General features: G+C 38.6%; 1 protein-coding gene across 6 annotated transcripts in view; it reads left to right on the top strand.

Annotated features, from left to right (window-relative positions):
• The first annotated feature begins 5,065 nt into the window (after positions 1–5,065).
• The window catches only part of NRCAM (neuronal cell adhesion molecule), an 87,739-nt gene continuing 65,315 nt past the window's right edge, over positions 5,066–27,489 (top strand). For 4 of the 6 annotated variants that reach the window (XM_069587923.1, XM_069587920.1, XM_069587925.1 and 1 more), the window contains exons 1-8: positions 5,066–5,235; positions 7,651–7,668; positions 10,529–10,634; positions 12,650–12,846; positions 14,811–14,933; positions 23,194–23,364; positions 23,942–23,998; positions 25,894–26,005. In XM_069587923.1, coding sequence (XP_069444024.1) covers positions 5,130–5,235; positions 7,651–7,668; positions 10,529–10,634; positions 12,650–12,846; positions 14,811–14,933; positions 23,194–23,364; positions 23,942–23,998; positions 25,894–26,005 — 890 coding nt within the window. In that variant the 5' untranslated portion in view covers positions 5,066–5,129. The remainder of the gene's footprint in view (positions 5,236–7,650; positions 7,669–10,528; positions 10,635–12,649; positions 12,847–14,810; positions 14,934–23,193; positions 23,365–23,941; positions 23,999–25,893; positions 26,006–27,489) is intronic. The other 2 variants (XM_069587926.1, XM_069587924.1) reach the window with 1 other exon arrangement.

Raw genomic sequence — 27,489 nt, 5'->3', positions numbered from 1 at the left:
AAACATGTTCCTTTGCTTCACAAGATTTGCCTTGTTATTTAAAGAGATCATTACAGTCTCTAGAGTCACATAATCTAAAACTCCTTTTTTCTAAGGCACATTCATGGTAGTGGAGTTATGTAGGTTTGTATGATGTTGTTGATGTGTTAACTATACAAACTCTTTGTCAATTTTTCTCTAATCTTCCTTCCATTGTCTCAGACTCAAAACTTATGACTGACAAGCACAGGCATGGGCTAGGATTGGGCATTAATATGCTTATTCCTTTTGGTAAGTGTTTAACAAAATGTAAAAAGTAACTGTCCCAATACTACTCAGCTGTAAAAAAAAAAAAAAAAAAAGAACAAAATAATGCCATTTGCAGCAACATAGATGGACCTAGAGATTGTCGTGCTAGGTGAAGTAATCCAAAGACACACAATGTGACATCACTGTCACTGATATGTGGAATCTAGAATATCACATAAATGAACTTATGCTTAAAACGGAAACAGGCTCACAGACATAGAGAACAGACCTGTGGCTACCAAAGGGGGAAGGAGATGGAGGAGGGATAAATTAGAAGTTTGGAATTAGCAGACACAAACTACTATATATAAAACAGAAAAACAACAGGGTCCTACTATATGGCATAGGAACTATGTCCAGCATCCCGTAATAAACCATAATGAAAAATAATATGAAAAAGAGTATATATATACACACAGAGACATATATCATTACTTTGCTGCATATCAGGAACTGATACAACATTGTTAATGAACTGTACTTCAATTAAGAAACAGTGACTATCCTGAATTGGCTGCTAAAAAATACCTTTCACAGTCAAATGACGCCACTTCCAGTTAGCTATCCACTCAGAGAGGCCAGCTGCTGATGGCTCACCAGGGCAATAATTAGTGTGCCAAAGGGCGTGCAGTCACATAAGCATCTTTGTTTATTGGCTTAGAGAGTAGATCATGTTACATTGTGCAGTCAGCACTGAACCACCCATGTTGGGATGCTAAAAAGTACAAATAGGCTAGAATGAAATGGTAAGTAATGCATGGCCTCCTGGTTCTGGTAGAGAATTGCTTTTTTTTTTTTTTTTTAATCAAATTAATTTCATTTCTCATTTGAGAAAAGCAAAGATTTTATTTTCTTTCTAACGACCAGACTTCTTAGGTAAGCAACAAGAGTATGAGACCTTTGTTAAAATGTGTGCTTGTATGATTTAATGTGAATTTTATACAAAAGAAATAAGGGAACCTTAGGTTGTATTTCTTTCCCAATGGTGAGAAGTTTACTAAAGAAGGGAGATTTTTTTTTTTTCTCTTCTGTTTCAGAGATTCTAAAGGTAATATGTGAAAAGTCTCTTTGAATGGAGTTAAATGAAGCGAAATAGTAAAAGGCTTTCCTGTTTATGATTACTCTGGGTCATTTTAACAATATATGTAGTTTTAAATATTGGAGTGATTTGTATTCTGAAGATGAACCTATCATCTTTCTCATTCAAGTATGCTTTAAAATGTCTGTGGCAAATATTTTTTTTAAATTACAAACTGTGTTGTGCTAGCATGCCCTATAACTCGACTAAACAAAATGCTATTTCAGATGGGGGTTTCATTCATCTTAATGTAATTGCATAAACCATTTAGTTTTGGTTCATGATTCTCACATAAAAGAGAATGACCATTTTTCCAAGGTAAACTGCAAGGCAGGTGGGCTCCTGGCAGGGCAGGTCTCTGACGTCAATACTCAGAGTGCAGAAGCAGTGGTTTTCCTTTGTGAGACATGCAAAGTCCATCCCTCTTACAGAGAGAAAGTTCAGTTTTCTGCAGTTGTATTTTATTTTCACTGTGACTTTCAGGGACCTAGTGCTGTCCTTAAGAGATTGGGTTATTCACCTGTGATAGTATTCATAGGAGAAGTCAGTGATTTTCCATGGGCAGGATTCAGAGAATGGGCTGGGCCATTGCTTTGTCCTCCCCAAACAGAACCTGCACTGGAGATGATTTTGTGGCTATTGGTTTAAATGAGCTTACAGCTTCTGATGAGAGACTGCATCTTCATTTATTATAGTTCATGACCTCCTCTCATTGTGAAGATTTACTCATGTCTCTTTAAGTAAGTGCTGTCTCAATTTTTCTTAAGATTTTTATCTTTTTCTTTATACAATACTGTGATTTAATGTGCAGTATTTTATTCCATATATATTCTGAAAAGATAAGCAGGTTGAATGATACTTTCTTTTATAGGATGTTGTCTAATAGTTTCTGTGTTTTGAAGGATGAATAGTTAAGGTATTCAGGGAAAACAAATAATGAATGAAGAACTTAGAAATTGTATGTAGTTGCTTAAGATCTTACGTGCATTACAATTTATTTGTACATCTTCTAGAAAGTGTTTTAGTTCTCTGGCATCTATTCCAGGCACTTAAATTGAATAAACTCAATTAGTTTGACACACAATTCAGGCAGGTGTTCCCTTTGTTTTCTCAATGTTTGCGTCTATATTTTCTCTCAGTATGTGTAGCATGTATCATTGACTTATTTTAGGGTCATCTTGCCATTTATGTTTATTTTCCTTGAAGACTCGCTATAAATTAACAACTAGCATTTCAACAGAAAAAATCATGAAAGACCTAAGTAAATCTGATTAAATAATATAGATCTGCTTTGCATGCACAGAAAGACAGTTTGGTTTATATTTTGGTTAGTAATGTTTAAATCATGATGTTTATTTATTGTAATATAGAAAGACAAATTTCCTGGATCTTAAATGAAAGTACACAGTACAGATGTTTCATTCCTAAAATAATATTTATATATGTATAATGTCTATGTTTAGAATTTTTTATATTTGGTTAGCATATTTTTATATTTATTTTGCAAGAAATACCCAACTACAGTTATAATCATGTTCAAATCAGAACTCAGTTGCTAGCAAAACACATGTTATCAGCATCATTTCATTTCTCTTTTATACATTTAAGCTCTCTTCCACACACAGACATAATATGCCAACTAATTTGACCAGATTGATAAGAGTTTGATTTTCAAACCAAGTAGTATAAATATAGACAGTTGTGGTTTCACTCTGTTACCTTTGCCAAAATGCCTCCTCTTCAAGAGGAGATTTATATAAAGGACTTTTGGAGAAATACAGTTTTCTGACTTTTAGACCATAATGCTTAACTGAGTAAGAAACTGAAGAATTCTGGTGGGAAACCAGGGATTCCCAGGTGCTATGATGGTAAAGAATCTGCCTGCCAATGTAGGAGACTCCAGAGACGTGGGTTCAATCCCTGGGTGGGGAGGATCACCTGGAAGAGGAAATGGCAACCCACTCCAGTATTCTTGCTTGGAAGATCCCATGGACAGAGAAGCCTGGCAGGTACAGTCCATGGGGTCGCAAAGAATCAGGCGTGACTGAGCATGCATACGTGCGCATAAGTATAGCCTTAGGTAGACTGTGGTCAGAGTGCCTCTCGAATACAACCTCATTTTTCCCCTCTTCCCTGCCTTTTTTTCCTGCCAATATTATTTAATTCCTACCATATGCCAGACACTGTGATGAGCTCTGGGGACATGATAGGAAACAGGGAAGATGCGATCCCTACCCTTTGAAGATTTTCAGTTGAGTGGGAAAGACAGACATTTAAAAAATACACAATTACACAAATAATTCAGTAATGAAACTGCATGAATGACCCTGGTTTATAGTAATGGCATCTCTCCTACCTTCTTGTGAGAGAGCCATTGGTCACTCGCATCTCTTAGGGAGAAGATTATACCCATCATTTCACGCAGGAGTCTGCTGTCGGACAGAAGCCTGGCCAACATTCTGTGTTTGTGCTCACGTTTTCTTGTGTACAGTAGACACTTTCATGTGCCAGGTATACTATTTTAGGTTACAAAGATGCAAGAGGTACAATCTTTGCCTGAAGTAGTAGGGGAGAGAGCATGCATATCCCCCAAAAGTATATACCTGTATAATAACATGATGAATAAAACAAGGAATTTCAGGGGTTCTCAGAGGGTGAAATAAATGACTTTATTTGAGTGGTCAGCTTGCGTTTCCATTTTCAATGATCTACAAAGAAACCCTTTGGACACTGATGAGGAAATTTGGTGGAGAGAACATTCCAGGTACAAGGAGTGGGATAAACCAAGGCAAGAAGTTGGGAAAACTCAAAGCATGTTGAAGGACTGGCCCAAGAAAGAAAAGCAGAACCAGGCAATCAAACTGACAAACAAACAAGCAAAAAATAACTTATGTGGAAATAGGAGGAAATAAGGTTGGTAGGATAAACTCAGACCAGATCATTGAAGTTTTTTTTAATTACCTGTTTAAGGGTATTTTGAACTTTATTGGGTAGGTCCCATGAGACTACTCTGAAGATTTAACCAAAGATCTTTTGAGAAAATTAGTCAGCATTGGTTCAGAGGGTTGCTGTAGTGAAGAAGACCTGGAGCTCAGAGCCCAGGCATGTCTGATGCCACAGCCCAGGTAAGAGATGGGAAAGGCCAGTATTCTTGGTGGCTCTGCCAGTAAATCAGTTTTGAGGTTTGAAACAAATTGACAACCACACCCTGAACTTTCCCAGAGAGACTCTCTGGAAAAGAGAAGCCATTAGGCCTCCCCTTCAAAGTCATACCTTTTAACCTATTTAAAGCTATTTTTTCTTGCACTATTAGAGACATAGTAGCCTCTGATATAAGAGAAGGCAATGGCAACCCACTCCAGTACTCTTGCCTGGAAAATCCCAAGGGCGGAGGAGTCTGGTAGGCTGCAGTCCATTTAAATTGGGAAAACCAGAAGGATGGCACTAACAGGTTTTGCTTGACATCATTGCAAATATTTCTGACCTAATTTTAGCTGATTTATGAATAAATGATTCTTTCAGTCCTCAGAGTTAAATATTTAAAAGTTAGCTCCCATTTAGAGTTCATATATAATACAGAACTGATGTTCTGAACTGCAGACTTCCTCTCTTCATTTCCTTCTTTCAAAAAAAAAAGATACACTCATTCTTCTTCTATCCTTTTTCAGTTTCCTGCATGAGAATTACTGAAACACTACACACAGATCTTTTGTGAAAGAAGAAAAGGAAATTCAGCTTGTGTGGCTCAGCAGGAGCTCAGCTAATGCAGCTTAAAATAATGCCGAAAAAGAAGCGCTTATCTGCAGGCAGAGCGCCGCTGATGCTCTTCCTATGCCAGATGATTAGTGCACTGGAAGTCCCTCTTGATCGTAAGTATTAACATTGCAAAGCTCTGAGCCCCTGGAGCCAGAACCTCCCCAGCATTTACCGTCACTCTGAACAGTGTGGATGGAGGACACGTCTGTGTGATCCTGAAAAGCAAATCAAACAGCACCTGGTGTTTATAAAGAATCAGTCCCTGGGAAAAAAAAAAAGAATCAGACTCTAGAAAAGGCCATCAAATGGGTCAGACACATGGTCCCCTCCCTCTCCGTCTTTCCCTCCCTTCTGATCCTTTTGGTGTACCACTGAGGGGGCTGGCCCAAGAAGAAGTGAATTGTGAGCTGATCTTCCCAACAGGCAACTTTTTATAGAAGCCATCCTGCAGCAAAGCCATAGGAATTGCTTTTGGACACAGGCAGAGAAGAGGGAGGGACGAACTGAGAGAGTAGCGTTGACACATGTCCACTACCAGGTGTGAAATAGATAGCTAGAGAGAAGCTGCTGTGTGGCTCAGGGAGCTCGGGGCTCTGTGATGACCTAGAGGGGTGGGATGGGGAAGGCGGCTCAAGAAGAGGGGAATATATGTATACATTTAGCTGACTCATGATGTTGTACAGCAGAAACTAACACAGAATTATAAAGCAACTGTACTCCAACAAAAAGAATGATCACTGATTACCGCCCCCCCCCGCCCCATTTATCCCCTTCCCACCTCTCCATCTTCTCCCTTCATATGCTGAGAGTAAAATGATCATCTCTCAGCCAACCCCATGCCCCTCTGTATCCCCAAACTACCCACAACTCACTTCTCTTGACTCAGACAAGGCAAAGTTCACTTTTGGGTTTTGAATCTTAAGTATGAGTTTAGAGCTAGAAAATGTGTCTTATCAAAGCCTAGTGAAAGGTCTTTGTTTTAAAAATGGTGATTAAAGACCAAGATGTCAATGTTGAGAATAAAACAAGTCTTCAGCAAAATTGCTATTTAGAACGGAGCAAGTAACAGCTACTATAGAAGCCCACCCTTTCCTGAATAAAGTACCATAAATGCTGCACTCTCCCTGAGCTGGGTGGCATCTGAAAAATTACAGATAATGCTAAGTGCCAACGGGTTACTTTTCCTGCAATGGAAAGCAGACTTTCAAATCTGGACAATTACTGTACTTCAGAATTGATTTATTCTTTATCCCTAATCTACATGACCTCTTTAAATCCATTAGCTTCTTGAATAGAACATCTGTTTGGCAAGCTTTCCAAGGTGCAAGGAAGATAACACTTTCCTGGGGCAATTCAATTGTTGTGATGTCATTTTTTTTTTTTAACCAAAGAGATTGCAACTGCCAGTGGGAAGAAGAGATGTGATGGGTCCCATACTTTGTTGACTCCCTTTGCTGTGCATCTTTAAAGTATAAGAAAATGCAACATTCAACTTCTTTTCAAAAGATATTCATTCAGTGACTTTAATTTCAATTCAAAAAAAAAGATATGATTGGCTAAGCCCATTGTAGTTTGAATGCCTAAGTAAGCATTTGTCCTAGCAGATATGTAGAAGAGAGGGAAAAGCATTGAGAGAAATGCTTTTGTTCTCTCTTGTGTTAAATATATTCCCCCTTAATCTGACTGCTCAATCTAACAATCAGAGGGAAACAGTCACCTACGGCTAACTCAATTATCGCTGCTAATGGAGAAGAGGCAGAACCATGATGAAAAGAAAGTCACGGACAAGCCAGGCGCTCCTGCATTAACCTTTGCAAGTAGTAATGACAGGCAGCACAACAGAATCATGTGAATTGCATGCTAATGCAATTTCTTCCTGCCCTAGTTCCTTACACCTCTTCTGCACCTTGGGGTAGGTACTAGCAGCCCTGGGTGACTGAGGCATTCTGAAGCAGAAATATGTCAACCGTCTGAAAAGTGCAATTACCAACATGGGGATTAACCATGGAAATATACAAACCTCAGATCAGTGCTGGATTTGACTTGGATGAAGCACTCTCCTTGTAGCAGCGTCCCATTGTTAGGTATCATTACCATGTGCATGGTGATGTCTGGAACAATAGGATCAGACACAACACAGTATGTGACAACTCAGATTAATTGTAGATTTAAGCTATTTTTCAAATTGAACATAATTACTTGTCCAGCACAACATATATGGCATGGAATTATCCATTCCTATTCCTGGCAGAATCTTTTTTTTTTTTTTTTTCGGCCTATAGCATCTCTTTTGTTCTTCCCATGTGTTTCTGTAGAAATCATTGCTTCAGGAATAAACAAAACCTTTAATGGGAGTTTCTTTCTCTTGCTACTTCACCAGCTCCATCTTTGCTCTACTGGTTTTTTAGGTTTAATAAAACAGACAAGACGCCCCTATTATCTTTAGGGTGCTAACGTTCCTATTACTAACATCTGGTTTTCTTTAATCCTGTTCGCCCACTCACCTGCTGATATTGATGGGGAAAAAGCAAAACTTCTTGAAGACTGTAAGTGTCTTTTGGTCATTACCAGGCAGTGTGAAAATTTGACTGTGTCTTTGTTTTTGAATGAATACTGTGAATTAAATGCACGATTTTATTTTCATGGCTAACGTCTTTTTAAGCATGTGTGTTTACTGTGGCTAAGCATTGCAATGAAATTCCAAGAAGCAGGTTGAATATATTCCCTGCATGAATTCTGGACTCAGGTATTACTGTTTTTCTTTTACCATTATTCTGCACTACTAACTTCTGCGCTTCATTCACAATCTGATGTAACTCAGTGAGAACCACAAAATTGGAAGAGAACATCTGGTTCTAAATGCTGTTCAAAGCTGGCTAGAATAAAAGCATATCTTTGGATATATATAGGAGCTGGGCACTTGCAGGTGCTTCAGCAGAGTTCACTCATATGCTTGCTCAATCTGCAGGACTGGGTAGACCAGTATTTCTTAATGTCCTCAGTAAAATGGCCCAGAGAGTTTGAATCTTGTTTGAAAGTGTACAAAAGACACGCAACCCCCACTCACATCCTTTCTGAGTGGCATGCTCTAATCTAAAACTGCTGTCTCTGACAGCTGGGTACCACCTATCACCTACCTAAAAAATAATAATAATTTTCAAGCATTTGAAAAATCCTTTGGTATTGGATTAACCAGGACAATTATATAAAATCACCTTTTCCCCTTGTTACTCCATAGCCCTTGTTGGTTGCCCAGTGACCTCAGCACTGTTCAAAGAGTTCCATCTAGATGGTCAGCTCCTGGCTGTGATTTGTGGCAGCTAAACCAGCTCCATTAAGTTCTGGGTCTAAGACCACCACCCTTGCATCTCTGTCACTTGCAGAAAAGCACAAGAAATCAGATTGAATCACTCCTAAAAGTCCCCCTTACCCACAGCCTATGCCTGCGGATCCCTTAGTGGGGAATTCTAAGCTTCTTTCCATCATCCCAGACTCTATACTGCCAGAGCCTTAAGGATCTCTGCAAAGTGAAGCTGGTCTAAATAAAAATGATGTGATAATAATCTAAGTACAGGTAATATCACTGAACCATTATAGTTTGGCATGGACTAAGAATTTTGCACAAGTAATCTTCTTTGATTTTCCCAGCAACACTAGGAGGTAGACACCACTTTCAAACCCTGTTTTCCCTTTACGGAAATGAGGGCTCACAGAAGTTAAGAAATTTGTTTGAATTCTCACAGCTGGTAAAAAATAGACTGACTAGTTCTTAATTGTTAGACCAGACTGCTACCCAGCATCGGTAACTGACTGGGCTGGAAAGGATGAGGCTCCCCTGGACAGTGCTAGAGGCTGAAAGGAGCAGCTGGCTTAGGATAAGGAAGGGGATGGATCTTGCTAAAGGGAGTTGAAATTGACACTGTGCCGTATCCTGCAGTTAACAGGTGCACAGTAAATGATGGCAATTACGAGTTCCATTTCTGATCTGTATTTTAGGTGTTCTTTGGATATTTAGTAAGAGCTGTCTGGTCAATAGACACAAGATTGGAGACAAAGAAAAAGGAATCATGCCTTCAGATTTATAAGACATTTTTAAGCCATGGAAGTGGTCAGTTTAGCCATGTACGCAGTCCCCCACAAGAAAGAAAGACAAAGGCAGAGAACAGTTATGAAGCTTTGGGAAATAACTTGATTGGCAGCTGGAAGAAGTTTCACAAAGGAAGCTCAGAGCATAGCTGGAGAGGAAAGGGACAGTCTGCAATATGAAAAACTTAAATTAACCAAATACCAAGTCTTTACATTATAAAGATGTCCTGTACCCTGTAAGATGTTTAGCAGCATCCCTGGCCTCTACCCACCAGATGCCAGGACCACTCCCACCACAGTGGTGACAACCAGAATCATCCCTAGATGTGTCCAGCTGTCCCCCGAGGAGTGGGGGCAAACGGCCCTTGATTGAGAACCATTGGTCTGTGTAAACAGCTCTCTTTGGAGGTGTGCAAGGTAGTTACCTTGTACCCAGGAAACTTTGCTTCTCTCTGTTTGCCTAGGAAGTCAAGCTATTTTGCTGCATTAGGCAACAGAAGAAGTCAAAATAGATTATTTCTCCCTTCCCTTCCTGTTCTACACTCTGTGATTCTGATTTCACAAGAAGCAGGGTATGGTAATCTTAGAGTGACTTGAACATCAAATGTCCAGATACCAGCTTTTTTCAAGATTCAGTTGTTCTGGGTCAGACTAGTTTCTTCCTACAATGTGATAATAAATGATCACATAGCGCTTTGAAGACTGAAATGAGAATGTTGTTTCCTATAACAGAGAGCTTCCCAGTTCATCTTCTAAATAAGCCTGTTTTATCTTTGTTCCTAGTAGCCACCTTCCTCTTGGCTCTAATAAGACATGTCAAGTCTCTAATTTAATCATCTTTTTAACATTGCTTCTCAAATATGTTTGTTACCAGTGTATTCATTTACATGAACCCAGGAATGAACTATAAATCAGTAACTCTTTTTTAATAAAGTTGCAAATTCACCTCATAACTTAAATTTTATCAAAAAGCATCATTTGAACCAAAGTTCTCAGAGAAATTTCTCATTGTTACATCAGAAATGAAAATCTTAATTTTAAGCTTATATTGGTAATGAATTTCCCAAACTTTCAGTGTGGGAAAATGGGCCTTATGAACATATATAAAGTTACCAAAAGGGAGTTATGTCTTGACTCCAAAATTTTAGGAGTCTTTTAGCCAAAAATCTGCTGAGTTGTATGTTACCACAGGAGAAATTACTAAAAACATTTGGAGCATATTTAGTCTAGGGTAAGTGGTTTTGATAGAGAAAAAAAAAGATTACTATTACGATATTAAATAATTTGTTTCTATCCACTGTTCTTCTTTCTACAATTAAGTGGTACAACCACCAACCATCACTCAACAGTCTCCAAAAGATTACATTATTGACCCTCGGGAGAATATTGTAATCCAGTGTGAGGCAAAGGGGAAACCTCCTCCAAGGTAGGTGTGCTTTCTGTTGTTATAATACTGAAAAGAAGCATTGATAGATCCCTGGGTAAGGACAATCCCTTGGAGAAGGGAATGGCAACCCACTCCAGTATTCTTGCCTGGAGAATCCCATGAACAGAGAAGCCCGGCAGGCTACAGTCCGTGGAATCAAAGAGAGACACGACGGAGCAACAAGCACTTTCACACTTTCACCTTTTATTAAGGTGTCATTTGTAGGTTCATTATTTTGTCTCTCTGCTTTTAATTAAATTCAGTTGGTTCTTCCTAAAAACCCAGGTGGTTGCATTTCCATACTGATACCTTTCTGTGTGACATGCTAAAAAATTGTGGGGTGATGTCAAAAGTCTCTATGGGCCTCAGTGTCTTTATCTATAAAATAAAGAAGCTGAATTGCACCACTTCTAAGATCTCTCCTAGCTCTCTCGAAATCTATAAAATAGCCCCAAGTGGTTTTCCAAACATGGCAGAGTTCAACACTAAGGACGCTTCATATGCCTCTTGGCATGAGCACTGCCAAGCATTTTAGACTTGGGAGAAACATTAAACATTATCTTGTCCAGCCAATATATTTTATAGAGGGAAAACTGATGCCCAATAATGCTAGGTAACCTTATCCAGGTTCCACACCTCCTTAGTAGGTGATCTGTAACTTGTCCAGTAATATATGGAAGTTTTCAAGAATTGGATGATTATTATGGACATATAATATGGAATTTTTTAAGTTATATAATAGAAAGGAGATTTCCTCAATATTGTATTTCTGAGTTTGTCTATGACCAGCTTTACTAATCTATCACAGACTGGCACCAGAGGAAAAAATTAACTGGCAGTAAATACCTAAGGATATCAAAAATTTCCATTAAAGGCAGGCTTAAAGCAATCTGTTCTGCTGTATTATTAGAAACTTTTGAGCGCTTAAGCACTAATGCAATGTCCTTTGATGGACAGTGTCCCCTTCAGTTTAACACTCACTTAATACTTCCTATAACTCCCTGTTAGGCAGGATTTTTCCACCTTAGCTCTGTTGATATTTTGGGCTGAATAATTTTTGGTTATGGAGGCAGAGCTCTCCTGTGCATTGTAGGATATTTTACAGCATCCCTAATCTCTATTTACCCTAAGCCAGTAGCATCCGCTATCACTGCCTCCTGCCCTAGGAGGTGTGACAACTCCCACTAAATGGATAAACAGTGGGAAGGGAAATCCAAAAGGGCTTGGGAATCATGGAAAAGTTTAGAAATTAATGCTTGTGTAACAGCATGGCCGTTGTTCATTTGTAACCAGTTACCAAGTCTTTAATTACATGACCTCTGTGACTTTTATATAAGGCAGTCATTTATTTTATAAACAAAGCTGAAAAAGAAGACTTTTAGTTGCCAATTTGAAATACTTTCCCAGAAATTTTCAAAATCATCTCTAGAGTAAAAATTCTCAAATATATTTTATATAGAATGGTCACTTTTTTAATGAAACCTGACATTTAAAATACCATTGAATTTAAGTGTCTTCCTCTCCTCCCAACTCACATTTTGCCTTGTGGTAACTTGACACTAGTCTGATCACTTAATATACACATATATTAGTACTTGTAAAGGCCTTTCATGTTACACTTCGCCCTGGAGCAAATTTTCATAGACAGGTTATCAATTCTATAAACAATGGAGTTTACAATAAAAATGCTAATAAAGCTCTAAGAAGGTGTGCCTTGGTGACCTACTTACAATATTATTTTCTTTGAAAAGTGACAGGCAATTTGTATGCATGGTTTCTTTATTGAGTCAGATTTTGGTACTTCTGATGAAGACATGTCCCTTAGTATGTATGGTCAGCACTTTTTTCTAAGTCACAATTCAGTGAAACATTTTCGGTATGGAGCTTATTGCTCTTTATTGAATATTAAAGTCTAATTATTCAGAAACTCATAAAACTACAAGGAATTTGTTAAAGAGTAAGTAATCCTGTTTTTCTGGACTGTTAACAAGCTTAATCCTCCATGTACCTGGCAGCTTTTCCTGGACCCGAAATGGGACTCATTTTGACATAGATAAAGACCCTCTCGTCACCATGAAGCCTGGCTCAGGAACCCTCACAATCAACATCATGAGCGAGGGGAAAGCAGAGACCTATGAGGGAGTCTATCAGTGTACAGCCAGGAACGAACGTGGGGCTGCGATTTCTAATAACATTGTCATCCGTCCATCCAGTAAGTCAGACCTGTTCGCTGAACAGGACCCTTTTTAAAGTCTGGCTCCAACACCAGCATCTGTTACATCATCCAAATAACCATTACAAGAAGGCAGTGGCATTGATGCCAATACTCTGACTTTATTTTGCATGAAAATCGTCACCCTTTTCCACTTTTTCCCAATTCCTCAGCCTAATGTTTTGTCAAACCAGTATATCTTTTGTAGAAGTCCGGAATAAATCACCAGGGGTAAGAAAAATGCTTCTTCCTCAGATTGATCTAATCATTCATTTCTCCTGAATCTTATGTACAAGCATAGTCCATATAGTCAGATGGAGATAAATTCAATATAAAATGGGTAATTGAGGTATAAGTGTTACTTCTTTAAACATTTTTTAATTGAAATATGGTTGATGTACTTTATTATAAAGGTTATATGTATATAATATAATGATTCACAATTTTAAAGGTTATACTCCATTTAAAAATATTATAAAAATTGGTTATATTTCTTGTGTTATGTGATATATCCTTGTAACTTATTTTATACACGGTAGTTTGTGGTTCTTCCCTCCTTCCCCCTATGTTGCCCCTCTCTTCTTCCCTCTTCCCGCTGGGAGCCACTAGTTTGTGAGTGAAGATATATCTATGTCTGCTGCTGTTTTGTTATATTCAGTAATTTGTTATAGTTTTTAAATTCCACATATAAATTATATCATCTGTTGGTCTTTCTCTGTACAAAGAGACCTATTTTACTTATCACAGTGCCCTACAAGTCCATCTGTGCTGCTGTGGGTGGCAAATTTTCATTCTGTTTTATGGCTGAGTAATATTCCATTGTGTGAAAGTGAAAGTGTTAGTTGCTCAGTCATGTCTGACTCTTTGCCACCCCATGGACTATAGCCTGCCAGGCTCCTTTGTCCAAGGAATTCTCCAGGCAAGATTACTGGAGTGGGTAGCCATTCCCTTCTGCAGGAAATCTTTCTGACCCAGGGTTGAACCCAGGTCTCCTGCATTGCAGGCAGGTTCTTTACCATCTGAGCCCCAGGGAAGCCCAATATTTTGTTATGTGTCACACACACACACACACACACACACGCACACGCACACACACACAGTCTTCTTTATCTAGTCATCTGTTGATGGACACTTAGGTTGCTTCCGTATCTTAGCTATTGTAAATAATGTTGCTATGAACATTAGGGTGCATATATTTCTTTAAACATTTTCATATCAAAATTTCACTGGAAACAGAGTGGCCTCATCATCTTGAAATTATTGTAACTCTTTTTTCAACAGTCAGTACATCCTCTCAACAACCCAAGAGCATGTATTTAAAGAACAGTGGCCATGATCTGATCATGGCCATGATCATGAAGGTCTGATCATTTTTAAAGCTTTTTTCAATTATGTGTATAATATGTGTGCTTTATAGAACAAATCAACTACAAATGAACAACAAAGAAATGTAAAAATTGTTCACGAATCCTTTCATTCAAGGAAATTACTGTTTTTTATATTTTTACCTAGGCAGATATGTATGTACATACTGAAAACAAACTCATTCTGAATTTGTAAACTTTTTGGCTTATCTACATGTCATGAAAATTATATTAATCTTATACTTATTGTCTAACTGTCTTTATACAACATCTGACACTATTTTATTCAAAAGTATAGATTTACCATTATTTCTTTCACAATTTTTTTACATATATAAATGTTTTTCATTCTTTTGTGAAAAGCATGCTTTTAACAAAATCATTATGTATCTTCAAGAATTTATTTAATGTAAATTCTTAGACATGGACTTGCTGACTCAGAACTTATACTATGAATGTCATTTTTTGAAAAATTTGTTATCTTAATTTCCATAAATTCCAGGTTGCTATTTCTCTATAAGTTGGTTTATCTTTCTTTCTAGTGCTTTTTTTGTTTTCCAGTGCAGAAATAACTTAGAAGTTATTATTTTATTTTGTTAGGGTCACCGTTGTGGACCAAAGAAAAGCTTGAACCAATAACACTTCGAAATGGCCAGTCTTTGGTCCTTCCCTGCAGACCACCAATTGGGTTACCACCACCCATAATATTCTGGATGGATAATTGTAAGTTTAAAAAATATGAACTTTCTTCAAAATTCTTATGATTATTGGCTATCCCAGTCAATAATTACCTCCTGTGATTCATAAAGTGTTTATAATTTTTTTAAGAGATGCTCAGGAAAACAAATCACATATCATTTCATTCATTTGCTCTGTTTTATTAAATAGCTACTATGTACCTATTTACCTTGATTCATAGACCTAACATTCCAGGTTCCTATGCAAAATTGTTCTTTACAGCATCAGACTTTACTTCTATCACCAGTCACATCCACACCTGGGCATTGTTTTCACTTTAGCTCAGCCTCTTCACTCTTTCTAGAGCTATTTCTCCACTCTTCTCCAGTAGCATACTGGGCACCTACTGACCTGAGGAATTCATCTTTCAATGTCATATCTTTTTGCCTTTTCATACTGTTCATGGGGTTCTCAAGGCAAGAATACTAAAGCAGTTTGCCATTCCCTTCTCCAGTGGACCACATTTTGTCAGAACTCTCCACCATGACATGTTGGTCTTGGGTGGCCTTACATGACATGACTCATAGTTTCATTGAGTTAGACAAGGCTGTGATCCAAGTGATCAGTTTGGTTAGTTTTCTGTAATTGTGGTTTCCATTCTGTCTGCCCTTTGATGGTTAAGGATAAGAGGCTTGTTGAAGCTTCCTGATGGGAGGGACTGGCTGTGGGGGAATCTGGGTCTTGTTCTAATGGGTGGGACCAAACAAGAATCCCTTAGAAGAAATTGAGTAGCCCTCATAGTCAACGGAAGCATCCAAAATGCAACGCTTGGATGCTATCTCAAAAGCAACAGAATGATCTCTGTTTGTTTCCAAGGCAAACCATTCAATATCACAGCAATCCAAGTCTATGTCCCTACCAGTAATGGTAAAGAAGCTGAACAGTTCTATGAAGGCCTACAAGACCTTCTAGAACTAACACTCAAAAAAGATGTCCTTTTCATCATAGGGGACTGGAATGCAAAAGTAGGAAATTGAGAGATACCTGGAGTAACAGGCAAGTTTGGCCTTGGAGTACAGAATGAAGCAGGGCAAAGGCTAACAGGCTTTTGCCAACAGAACACACTGATCATCACAAACACCCTCCTCCAATAACGCAAGAGACCATTCTACACATGGACATCACCAGGTGATCAATACCAAAATCAGATTGATTATATTCTTGGCAGCCAAAGATGGAGAAGCTCTATACAGTCAGCAAAAACAAGACCAGGAGCTGACTGTGGCTCAGATTATGAACTACTTATTGCAACATTCAGCCTTAAATTGAAGAAAATAGGGGAAAACACTAGAGCATTCAGGTATGACCTAAATCAAATCCCTTATGATTATACATTGGAAGTGACAAATAGATTGAAGGGATTAGATCTGGTAGATAGAGTGCCTAAAGAACTATGGAAGGAGGTTTGTAACATTGTATGAGAAGCAGTGATCAGAACCATCCCCAAGAAAAAGAAATACAAAAGGCAAATAATTGTCTGAGAAAGCCTTACAAAGAGCTGAGAAAAGAAGAGAAGCTAAAGACAAAGGAGAAAAGGAAAGATGTATCCATCTGAATGCAGAGTTCCAAAGAATAACAAGGAGAGATAGTAAAGCCTTCCTAAGTAATCAATACAAAGAAATAGAGGAAAACAATAGAATGGGAAAGACTAGAGAGCTCCTCAAGAAAATTAGAGATACCAAGGGAACATGTCATGCAAAGATGGGCACAATAAAGGATGGAAACAGTATGGACCTAACAGAAGCAGAAGATATTAAGAAGAGGTGGCAAGAATACACAGAACTATACAACAAAGATCTTAATGACCCAGATAATCATGATGGTATGATCACTCACCTAGAACCAGACATCCTGGAGTGTGAAGTCAAGTGAGCCTTAGGAAGCATCACTATGAATAAAGCTAGTGGAAGTGATGGAATTCCAGTTGAGCTCTTTCAAGTCCTAAAAGATGATACTGTGAAAGTGCTGCACTCAATATGCCAGCAAAATTGGAAAACTCAGCAGTAGCCACAGGACTAGAAAAGGTCAGTTTTCATTCCAATCCCAAAGAAATGCAATACCAACAAATGTTTAAACTACTGCACTCATCTTACACACTAGCAAAGTAATGCTCAAAATTCTCCAAGCTGGGCTTCAACAGCACATGAACTGAGAATGTCCAGATGTTCAAGCAGATTTAGAAAAGGCAGAGGAATCAGAGATCAAATTGCCAATATCCTTTGGATCATAGAAAAAGCTAGAGAATTCCAGAAAAACATATACTTCTGCTTCATTGACTACCCTAAATCCTTTGTGTGGGTCACAACAAACTGGAAAATTTTTAAAGAGATGGGAATACCAGACCACCTTACCTGCCTCCTGAAAAAATCTGTTTGTAGATCAAGAAAGAACAGTTAGAGTTGTCCAGTTCCCAATTTGGACTGGATCCAAATTAGGAAAGGAGTATGTCAAGGCTATATATTGTCACCCTGCTTATTTAACTTATATGCAGAGTACATCATGAGAAATGCTGGACTGGATGAAGCATAAGCTGGAATCAAGATTGCTAGGAGAAATATCAATAACCTCAGATACACAGATGACACCACCTTAATGGCAGAAAGCAAAGAGGAAAGAGCCTCTTGATGAAAGTGAAAGAGGAGAGTGAAAAAGCTGGCTTAAAACTCAACATTCAGTAAATGAAGATCATGGTATTCGGTCCCATCACTTCATCACAAATGTATGGGGAAACAGTGACAGACTTTATTTTCTTGGGCTCCAAAATCACTGCAGATGGTGACTGCAACCATGAAATTAAAAGATGCTTGCTGCTTGGAGAAAAAGCTATGACCAACCTAGACAGCATATTAAAATATAGAGACATCACTTTACTGACTAAGGTCCACATAGTCAAAGCTGTGGTTTTTCCAATAGTCGTGTATGGATGTGAGAGTTGTACCATAAAGAAAGCTGAGTGCCAAAAAATTGATGCTTTTGAACTATGGTGTTGGAGAAGACTCTTGAGAGTCCCTTGAACTGCAAGGAAATCAAACCAGTCGATCCTAAAGGAAATCAGTCCCGAATATTCATTGGAAGAACTGATGCTGAAGCTGAAACTCCAATACTTTGGCCACCTGATGCAAAGAACAAACTCATTGGAAAAGACCCTGATGCTGGGAAAGATTGAAGGCAGGAGGAAAAGGGGATGACAGAGGATGAGATGGTTAGATGGCATTACGGACTCAATGGACATGAGTTTGAGCAAACTCTGGGAGTTGGTGATGGACAGGGAAGCCTGGCATGCTGCAGTCCATGGGGTCACAAAGAGTTGGACACAACTGAGTCACTGGACTGAACTACCATGTTGCAGGTGCTTCTCTAAATAAACCAAAGGTCCTGCTCTCGCTGAATTTATATTCATTGCAATGGGAAGAAAAGGAAGGAGAGAAAGAAGCAGACTGTAAGTGTATTTAGAAAATATGCATCAGTTGACAGTAAGTGCTATGGACAAAAATAGGCAGAGTTTTGGGCAGAAACTTACAGGAATGAAAGAGCGGCAGACCTTCACTATCTGGGTGGAAAGAGAAAACCAGTGTAAGCCCCAAGGACAGGTGCATCCCTAGGGTGTGTAAAAGCAGCAGGGCAGCCAGTGTGGCCAGGCTGACTAATCCAAGGGTGACAGCAGACAAGAGGTCAGGAAAGTCCAGGGGCTCAATGCATAATACTTTGGCTTTTACTTTCAATGAAGTAGGGAGCCACTGAAGGAGTAGCTTCACCTGACACCGAACAGATAGTAAGAACATCACTTCAGTTCATGCCTGGAGAATAGAGAGGACGGAAAGAAGAGAAGAGCAGCCTGTTAGGGGGCCAGTGCTGTGATCTCGACAACAGTTGATGGGAACTCTGACTTGGGTCGTAGTAGTCGAGTAGGTAGGAAATAGTCAAATTCCAAATATAATTTCAAAGTCCCTTGCAGGATTTATTGGGGTCAGGATGGAGGCATGAGAGAGCAGAATCAAAGGTAACCCCAAAGACTAAGACTGGTGAAATCCAGTTGCCCTTTCCTGAAACAGCAGAAGCCCATGGAGGAAAGGAAATAAAACTATTCAGAATGTTTTGTGCCTTTTTATTGTTTTTGCTCTTTTATCCCCAGTAACAGCTAACAATTTTTTAGTTAATTTTTTATCTTATATTGGAATATAGTTGATTTGCAATGTTGTGTTAGTTTCAGGCATACAGCCCAGTGACTCAGTTATACATATACAAATTCTTTTCCCATTTAGGTTGTTACAGAGTATTGAGCACAGGTCCCTGTGCTATATACAGTAGATGCTTGTTTATTATCTATTTTATATACAGTAGTAACAATAGCTACTTAGGCATTTAGTGCCCAAGTACCTGTCACTTGGCTAAAGACTTTACATGCGTTATCTCATCCATTTTTTTACAGCAGCCCCAGGGGGCAACTCAGATGACTTCACTTTTTAGGTGAAGGAACTGAGGCACAGGGAAATGAAGTCATTCATTAGTCATTGTGACATCTGTCCACCCCTTCTGTAACCTTAGGGGGTTGTTTGTTGCTCTGCTCTCCTACCCGTCCAAACCTCCTGTTAGCATGTTACTTTGGAGGTAGCACATGTTTCTGCTTGGAGACTAGGAACCAGGATTTTGAATGCAAGAAGCCTGGGAGGCATCCTTGTGAAGGTGTCCAGCAAGAGTTAGAGCTTCATGAGTCAGAAGAAAGATTCAGGGCTCTTTCCAGCCATTCGTGAATGTTAATGCAGAGGTGCTTCCTAGAGTCAGTCTGGAGGAGAGAATTGAGGGGAGAAATGCAGGTGCTGAAGAGCGCAGCCTGGGGGCTGAGACCAGGAACCTCCTGGAGCCAAACGTTTAGGGAGGAAAGAAAAGCAGGTGAGAAAGAGCAGTGGCTTCAGTAACAAGAAAACAGAGAGAGGAGGTATCCCCAGAACAAGGGGAGGAAAAAGGGCCAAGAAGACAGAATATCAGTCATTTCAAACACTGCTGAGAGATGAGACAGCTTCCAATCTGATTGAGAAATAGCTATTGAATTTGGCAACATGGGGGTCACCGTTGTCCTTGACAGGAATCCTTTGGGTGGAATGGTGGGAAGGGTTGAAAATACTTGTGAGGAATACATTCTATTCTCAGTGACTTGATTTCCTCTGAAATCACAAGCTGTTCACATTAAAGATAAAATTTAGCTTTCACTTTTCATTTCCAATTGTGACTCTTATATGAAATTGCTCAGAGAAAGTATCACAGAGAAGTGGAAAATATATAAGTGGACAAAAATATTTTTCATATGATTATGTAATAACTTTTACAGATTTTGAAAGCATAAATAACAAATCAAGTAGAACTGAGTGATATCTATGGTTTAGAATAACAGTATCCAAATCTCACTGCCAAAGTGAAGCCCAGTAATTGGTTTTTGCTTCTTATTCAAAAATGCTGACTTTTCTGCTTAATAAAGAGATGTTTACATGTGAAGTCTCATAATCATCTGAATACGAAACTAATTTTTTTAATATTGCACTGCTGGTTATGTCATTTCCATACATTTTAGGCCGTTGACAATGCATCTGGATTTTTCAAGTGAAATTGCATCTGGGTATGAGAAAAAAATTCAGATATGTGTAGCTTTCTCCTGGCAGGATGACTTTACCAAATTATTCCTATCTGTATACATTTTTTTTCCAATGCAGTGCAAAGGAATTCAATGGGCAAAGTGTTCCCACCCTCATAAAATCGCATTCTCTTTCATTTGATCTCCCAACACTAATCCACAATAAAGTACAGCAGGAGAAATGAAAGACGATAAATATATCCCTATCTTTAACTCTTTGTATTCATAAAATAAACATACATTATGTTTCTGAGTTATTTTTTAAAACAACTCTTTCCCTGGTTAGTGACTTCAAACCATGAATTTACAACGGCCAACCAAACCCCCATCTTGACCACGAACTTGGCTCACATGGTTAACCAGCATCCTTTCAAAGTCTGTCTCCAGATTTCCCTGCCTTCTCCCACCCAAGGGAGCTGCAGGCTTTTACCCATCATTTTGCATTTCATGATGATTGGGTAGGGTACCTGCTGCTGGAGGAACCTAGCTGCTTGACTCAAACTGAGAAATCCTCCTCCCAGGAGATGTTAACACTTGTCCGGAGGCAACTGAGAGGTGCGATTTTTTCCTCGTTCTCTCACTTCAGAGCTGAAGCACTCTCCCAGTGAACTGAGTCAGAAGCCTCAGAAGGCATGCTAGCCAGCCAAGTATAAGTTCACACTTAGATTAGTAGTCCCACTTCCCCGAGTCCTTCATCTCCTTAGAAAATCTCCCCTCCTTTCTTAAGGCTAGACATTTCCTTGGACCCGAGGTCTGTTGTTAAACGTGAAACTGGGAAGTCACAGTGCTGCTTATTACTCATTTAATTACAGAGATTCTATGAAGGACCAGGTGCCTTTTCAGGGCTACAATAGGAGCCCAAGCAGATGACGGTCTCTGCCCTTCTGGAACTTAAATTCTAGTTCAGGGAGATGGGCTATGAGCCATATACACAACAGGTAAAACACACTGTATGTTAGAAGGTAATTGGTAACACAGAACAGAAAAAGTAGAGGAGGTGAGGGAGACTGGGTATGGGGGGGAGGGTCCTCTGATGGACACATCTGCATCATTAAATCAGTATTGCACCCTGTTAATTCTCCAGTTAGATCCCTATCCTGGACTCAGACAAGGCAGGGACCTTGGTCCGTCTGACACTTTGTCCAGGGCCTAGGTCATCACCATCAGATGCTCTCACAGTACTAAGTGTCTGACTGTGTATGTAGACACAACCCAAGTTATCCTTATAAACTTCCATAATGCAGTTTCTGAAATATGTGTGTATCTGAGATTAATACTTGTTCAGTTCAGTCACTCAGTTGTGTCCGACTCTTTGTGACCCCATGGACTGCAGCACGCCAGGCCTCCCTGTCCATCACCAACTCCCGGAGTTTACCCAAATTCATGTCCATTGAGTCGGTGATGCCATCCAACCATCTCTGTCATCCCCTTCTCCTCCCACCTTCAATCTTTCCCAGCATCAGGGTCTTTTCCAGTGAGTCAGTTCTTCACATCAGGTGGCCAAATTATTGGAGTTTCAGCTTCAGCATCAGTCTTTCCAATGAACACCCAGGACTGATCTCCTTTAGGATGGATTGGTTGGATCTCCTTGCAGTCCAAGGAACTCTCAAGAGTCTTCAACACCACGGTTCAAAAGCATCAATTCTTCGGTGCTCAGCTTTCTTCACAGTCCAACTCTCACATCCATACATGACCACTGGAAAAACCATAGCCTTGACTAGACGGACCTTTGTTGGCAAAGTAATGTCTCTACTTTTTAACATGCTGTCTAGGTTGGTCATAACTTCCCTTCCAAGGAGTAACCATCTTTTAATTTCATGGCTTCAGTCACCATCTGCAGTGACTTTGGAGCCCAGAAAAATAAAGTCTGACACTGTTTCCACTGTTTCCCCATCTATTTCCCATGAAGTGATGAGACTAGATGCCATGATCTCCATTTTCTGAATGTTGAGCTTTAAGCCAACTTTTTCACTCTCCTCTTTCACCTTCATCAAGAAGCTCTTTAGTTCCTCTTCACTTTCTGCCATAAGGGTGGTGTCATCTGCATATCTGAGGTTATTGATATTTCTCCGAGCAATCTTGATTCCAGCTTGTGCTTCCTCCAGTGTTTCTCATGATATACTCTGCATATAAGTTAAATAAGCAGGGTGACAAGATACAGCCTTGACATACTCCTTTTCCTATTTGGAACCAGTCGGTTGTTCCATGTCCAGTCCTAACTGTTGCTTCCTGAGCTGCATAGAGATTTCTCAAGAGGCAGGCCAGGTGGTCTGGTACTTAGGAATTAACTTAAATGTTAGGAAAAGTCGCACAAACTTGTTCCATAAAACATTTTCTGTTTTACACTTGTTTTCTAAAACCCTTCACTGGGCAACTTTAGTCTTACCTCTGCCCCCACTCTAGAGAAGTTAGGGTCTGGCAGGTATAGTTGGAATTTTAATTCATATGTCTTTTCCTTTTGGAATTATTTGCTTTTTCTCAAAAGAGCTTTATAGAGGAAGAAAATACATGCAAGTGAAGTTCACAGGACTGTTTATTAGTAGATACAGTTATCTTGCTAATTTGGAAAGTGGCCACTTTGTGATGGAATAATCTAGATACCTCCCTGCCATTCTCCAGCCTTTCAAAGACTTCCACAGAGTGAGAGAGTTTCCCAAGGTCTGAATGGAGACCTTTACTTTTCCAATGTGCTCCCAGAGGACACCCGGGAAGACTACATCTGTTACGCCAGATTTAATCATACTCAAACCATCCAGCAGAAGCAACCAATTTCTGTTAAGGTGATTTCAGGTAAGAGTTCAGTTTCCAAAAACTCTCTTGCAATGATGTTTACAAATGTGTGCAAGTGTGTTAACTATTAAATACCACTAACTTTGAAGTAAACAGTTTCATTGATCAGGGAAGTACCTGTGAATAGTCATGAAGGTGTTGGCACGTGTATTATAGGAAGCTTGCCTACTTTACTGTATTTTATAGTTTTTACTGTTATTACCATTATTGTTTCTGTGATAACTTTCTGAATCTATTGGTTTGGCCAAAACATTGGTAAGATGTTACAGAAAAACCTGAATGAACTTTTTGGCCAACCCAGTTCTTAGTGTTCTGAGCATTTGCTTGTGGTTTATGCTCCACAATGCTGTCTGGGAGTCCTGCAGCTCCAGTTATATGTCTGCATCTTACTGGCTGGGGGTGGCTCAGTGAGTTAATGAAACAGTCACGTACAATGTAAAGCACTGGTTTTACTAGGTTGGGATGGCACTTGGTCAGCAGAGTGGTTTATGTTTTGTTGCCCAGTACTTTTTTTTCTCTTTTTACGATTCTCTCTCCCCTTCTTTTTGCATTCTTCATAATATTCTGTTTATTTCAGTGGATGAATTGAATGACACTATAGCTGCTAATTTGAGTGACACTGAGTTTTATGGTGGTGAGTTTTGGTGATTGATTGTAACTGGTATTTCTTCTTCATTGTAGAATTTAGTTCACTAACTTCACCTCCATGGCTGTTTAACCTTATTTCTGTATGAAATTCCTAGTTACATGTTTAATACCGCCAGAATCAATGTATGTTTCATATAAATTTAGCTTTGAGCTCTCAAACATGTCATTAAAACATGTTCCATGTTGTATGTATAATAACAAAAGTTACTAAAACTGTTTTCATGTAAAGAATCATCCCACAAAATTTGAAAAAAAATCTTTCATATATGTTTAGAATTACATTTTTCATTTTTTGTCTGGCTCATAAACTTTTCTCATAGATTAATAAGAATTGGCAAGGTACATTAACCTGCTAAAATACTAACATCAAAATCTTAATAACCTTTAGCAACTAACATTAACTGGATTTTGACAGGAAAGCATTGTATTTTCCATCTGTTTTCATATGACCTTATCAATGTCATATAATTAGAAATAGTATTTCTCTTAGTTTAGTTTAAAATCAAGACACTATCTTCAGTGGAAATAATCTTTTAAAAATAGATTTAACATCATTCTTTTAAAAGGGAAAGAATTTTATTTCCTTAAGGGAAACATGGATCTCAAATATAGAGTCTATGAATGAAAATTATGGGTTCTGAATATGGGGTCCTCTTAAATTATCCATAAGCTCAAATTTCTGCTGTACTAATTTTTTACCCTTGAGATATGAAGTAAAAAGCACTAAGGTACTATCAGTGGCCAGAGTAACATACCATAACTCCTGCCTTACTTTCATTTTTACCTTATTTCATATTATTTTATTTTATATTAAAATACTCCTAAAAAATATGGACCTCGAAATCACTTTCAAAGTGATTTTTCAAAGGTGTGTGATTTCCTCCACCATCTCTAAAATCTAAGGAAAACTCTAATTTGTGGTCAGTAATACCTTTTCTGGTGTTCAGCTTTTTCTTCTGAGAAGTGAGGATAATTTATATATTACCTTTTCAGTTTTTATGAACATCAAGTAGATAACACATTGAAGTGTTGCACACTCTTAAAGGGGCTCTTAGAACCTCAAGATGGTAGGATTTCTACTCTAAGTTCTTTTGAGATGCAACCAGATGATAAGGACACATTTAGGCCAGGTCTCTATATGATTTTTCTTCATGAAACATGAAGGTAGTCTCTCTCTCTTTCCATATATATATATGTACCTCCCTGAGATCTCTGAATTGAGCTCTCTTTATTTTTTCATTGAGGAAACCAATTTTAATTTCTTTAACTTCACCCATAATCTGTGGCACACATTTGCCAGACCTCTGCCAGTCACTTTCTAGTTTTGTATTTGTATTTTACAAATACCCTCGCAATTTGAGTATCTTGATATATTAGATGTTCACCATGATTTATCTTCATGATTAGTCAATGGAATTGACTATAATTTTGTCCCTAGGGTAAACCAAAAGACCTTGTCCATTGTCATATCTTTCAGAAAAACCTAACATCTTCCAGAAAATAGATAGCTCATTTTCCCTTTGACCTGAGTACTCATCTTGAGAGGTGGATAATTTGATAACATAATTTTCCTCTCTATGTCTACATTTTGAAACTTTACCAACCCACCAAAAATACATAGAACTCTAACCCAAATTAGGAAACTATACAATGGAAAATAGTCCTCATTATTAGTTCTTATGCAACCAAAGTAGTTTCTATTTCTGGCCAACTGAGTGAGTGATGGCTATTTATAAGGCAAGGAGTATGTATATATTTGTTTAACAAATTTCACAATCAATGGTAAATCAATTTAAAAAGGGATTAGATTTTTAGACAGTGAACTGTTCTTCTAGGAATCCATATCTTACTTTGAATGCATATTGATCTTCTTGTTTGCAGCTAAATCACATAGACAGAGGCCACCAACATTTTTAACTCCAGATGGCAATACAAGTCGCAAAGAGGAATTAAGAGGAAATGTCCTTTCCCTTGAGTGCATTGCAGAAGGGCTGTGAGTTAACACTGTCTGTCTTGATGTCCATTTCTTATATAAACATAGTAGATTGGTAGAAAGACATTAATATTGTATCATAGCAGGAATCATTGATAGAGACTCCATTAAGCAATCAAGAAAAATGTGATGATTACTTCCAAAATGGGCCATGTGTTATTTCGTATTATGAAAATATTTTGTTAATGTAAATGTTCCTTTATTTTTTTTTAAATCATTTTATTGGACTACAGTTGGTTTACAATGTTGCATTAGTTTCAGGTGCACAGCAAAGTGAATCAGTTATACGTATACGTATTTCTACTCCTTTGTAGATTCTTTTTTTTTTTTTTTTTTAAATCTTTAATTCTTGCATGCGTTCCCAAACATGAACCCCCCTCCCACCTCCCTCCCCACAACATCTTTCTGGGTCATCCCCATGCACCAGCCCCAAGCATGCTGCACCCTGCGTCAGACATAGACTGGCGATTCAATTCTTACATGAGAGTATACATGTTAGAATGCCATTCTCCCAAATCATCCCACCCTCTCCCTCTCCCTCTGAGTCCAAAAGTCCGTTATACACATCTGTGTCTTTTTTCCTGTCTTGCATACAGGGTCGTCATTGCCATCTTCCTAAATTCCATATATATGTGTTAGTATACTGTATTGGTGTTTTTCTTTCTGGCTTACTTCACTCTGTATAATCGGCTCCAGTTTCATCCATCTCATCAGAACTGATTCAAATGAATTCTTTTTAACGGCTGAGTAATACTCCATTGTGTATATGTACCACAGCTTTCTTATCCATTCATCTGCTGATGGACATCTAGGTTGTTTCCATGTCTTGGCTATTATAAACAGTGCTGCGATGAACATTGGGGTACATGTGTCTCTTTCAATTCTGCTTTCCTCAGTGTGTATGCCCAGCAGTGGGATTGCTGGGTCATAAGGTAGTTCTATTTGCAATTTTTTAAGGAATCTCCACACTGTTCTCCATAGTGGCTGTACTAGTTTGCATTCCCACCAACAGTGTAGGAGGGTTCCCTTTTCTCCACACCCTCTCCAGCATTTATTGCTTGCAGATTTTTGGATCGCAGCCATTCTGACTGGTGTGAAGTGGTACCTCATTGTGGTTTTGATTTGCATTTCTCTGATAATGAGTGATGTTGAGCATCTTTTCATGTGTTTGTTAGCCATCCATATGTCTTCTTTGGAGAAATGTCTAGTTCTTTGGCCCATTTTTTGATTGGGTCGTTTATTTTTCTGGAATTGAGCTGCATAAGTTGCTTGTATATTTTTGAGATTAGTTGTTTGTCAGTTGCTTCATTTGCTATTATTTTCTCCCATTCAGAAGGCTGAAGGTGATTACTGACACTTATTTCTAAATGTTCCTTTAGAAATAAGTGTCAGTAATCACCTTATGATTGTTGTAATTGTAATGAAGCTTATTATTTTGCTACTGTTGTCTAACATCATCTCAAAACGTAGAGGCTTAAAACCAA

The sequence above is a fragment of the Ovis canadensis genome, chromosome 4, assembly GCF_042477335.2.
Source record: "Ovis canadensis isolate MfBH-ARS-UI-01 breed Bighorn chromosome 4, ARS-UI_OviCan_v2, whole genome shotgun sequence".
Classification (NCBI taxonomy): domain Eukaryota; kingdom Metazoa; phylum Chordata; class Mammalia; order Artiodactyla; family Bovidae; genus Ovis; species Ovis canadensis.
This window is presented reverse-complemented; position numbering and strand designations above follow the sequence as displayed.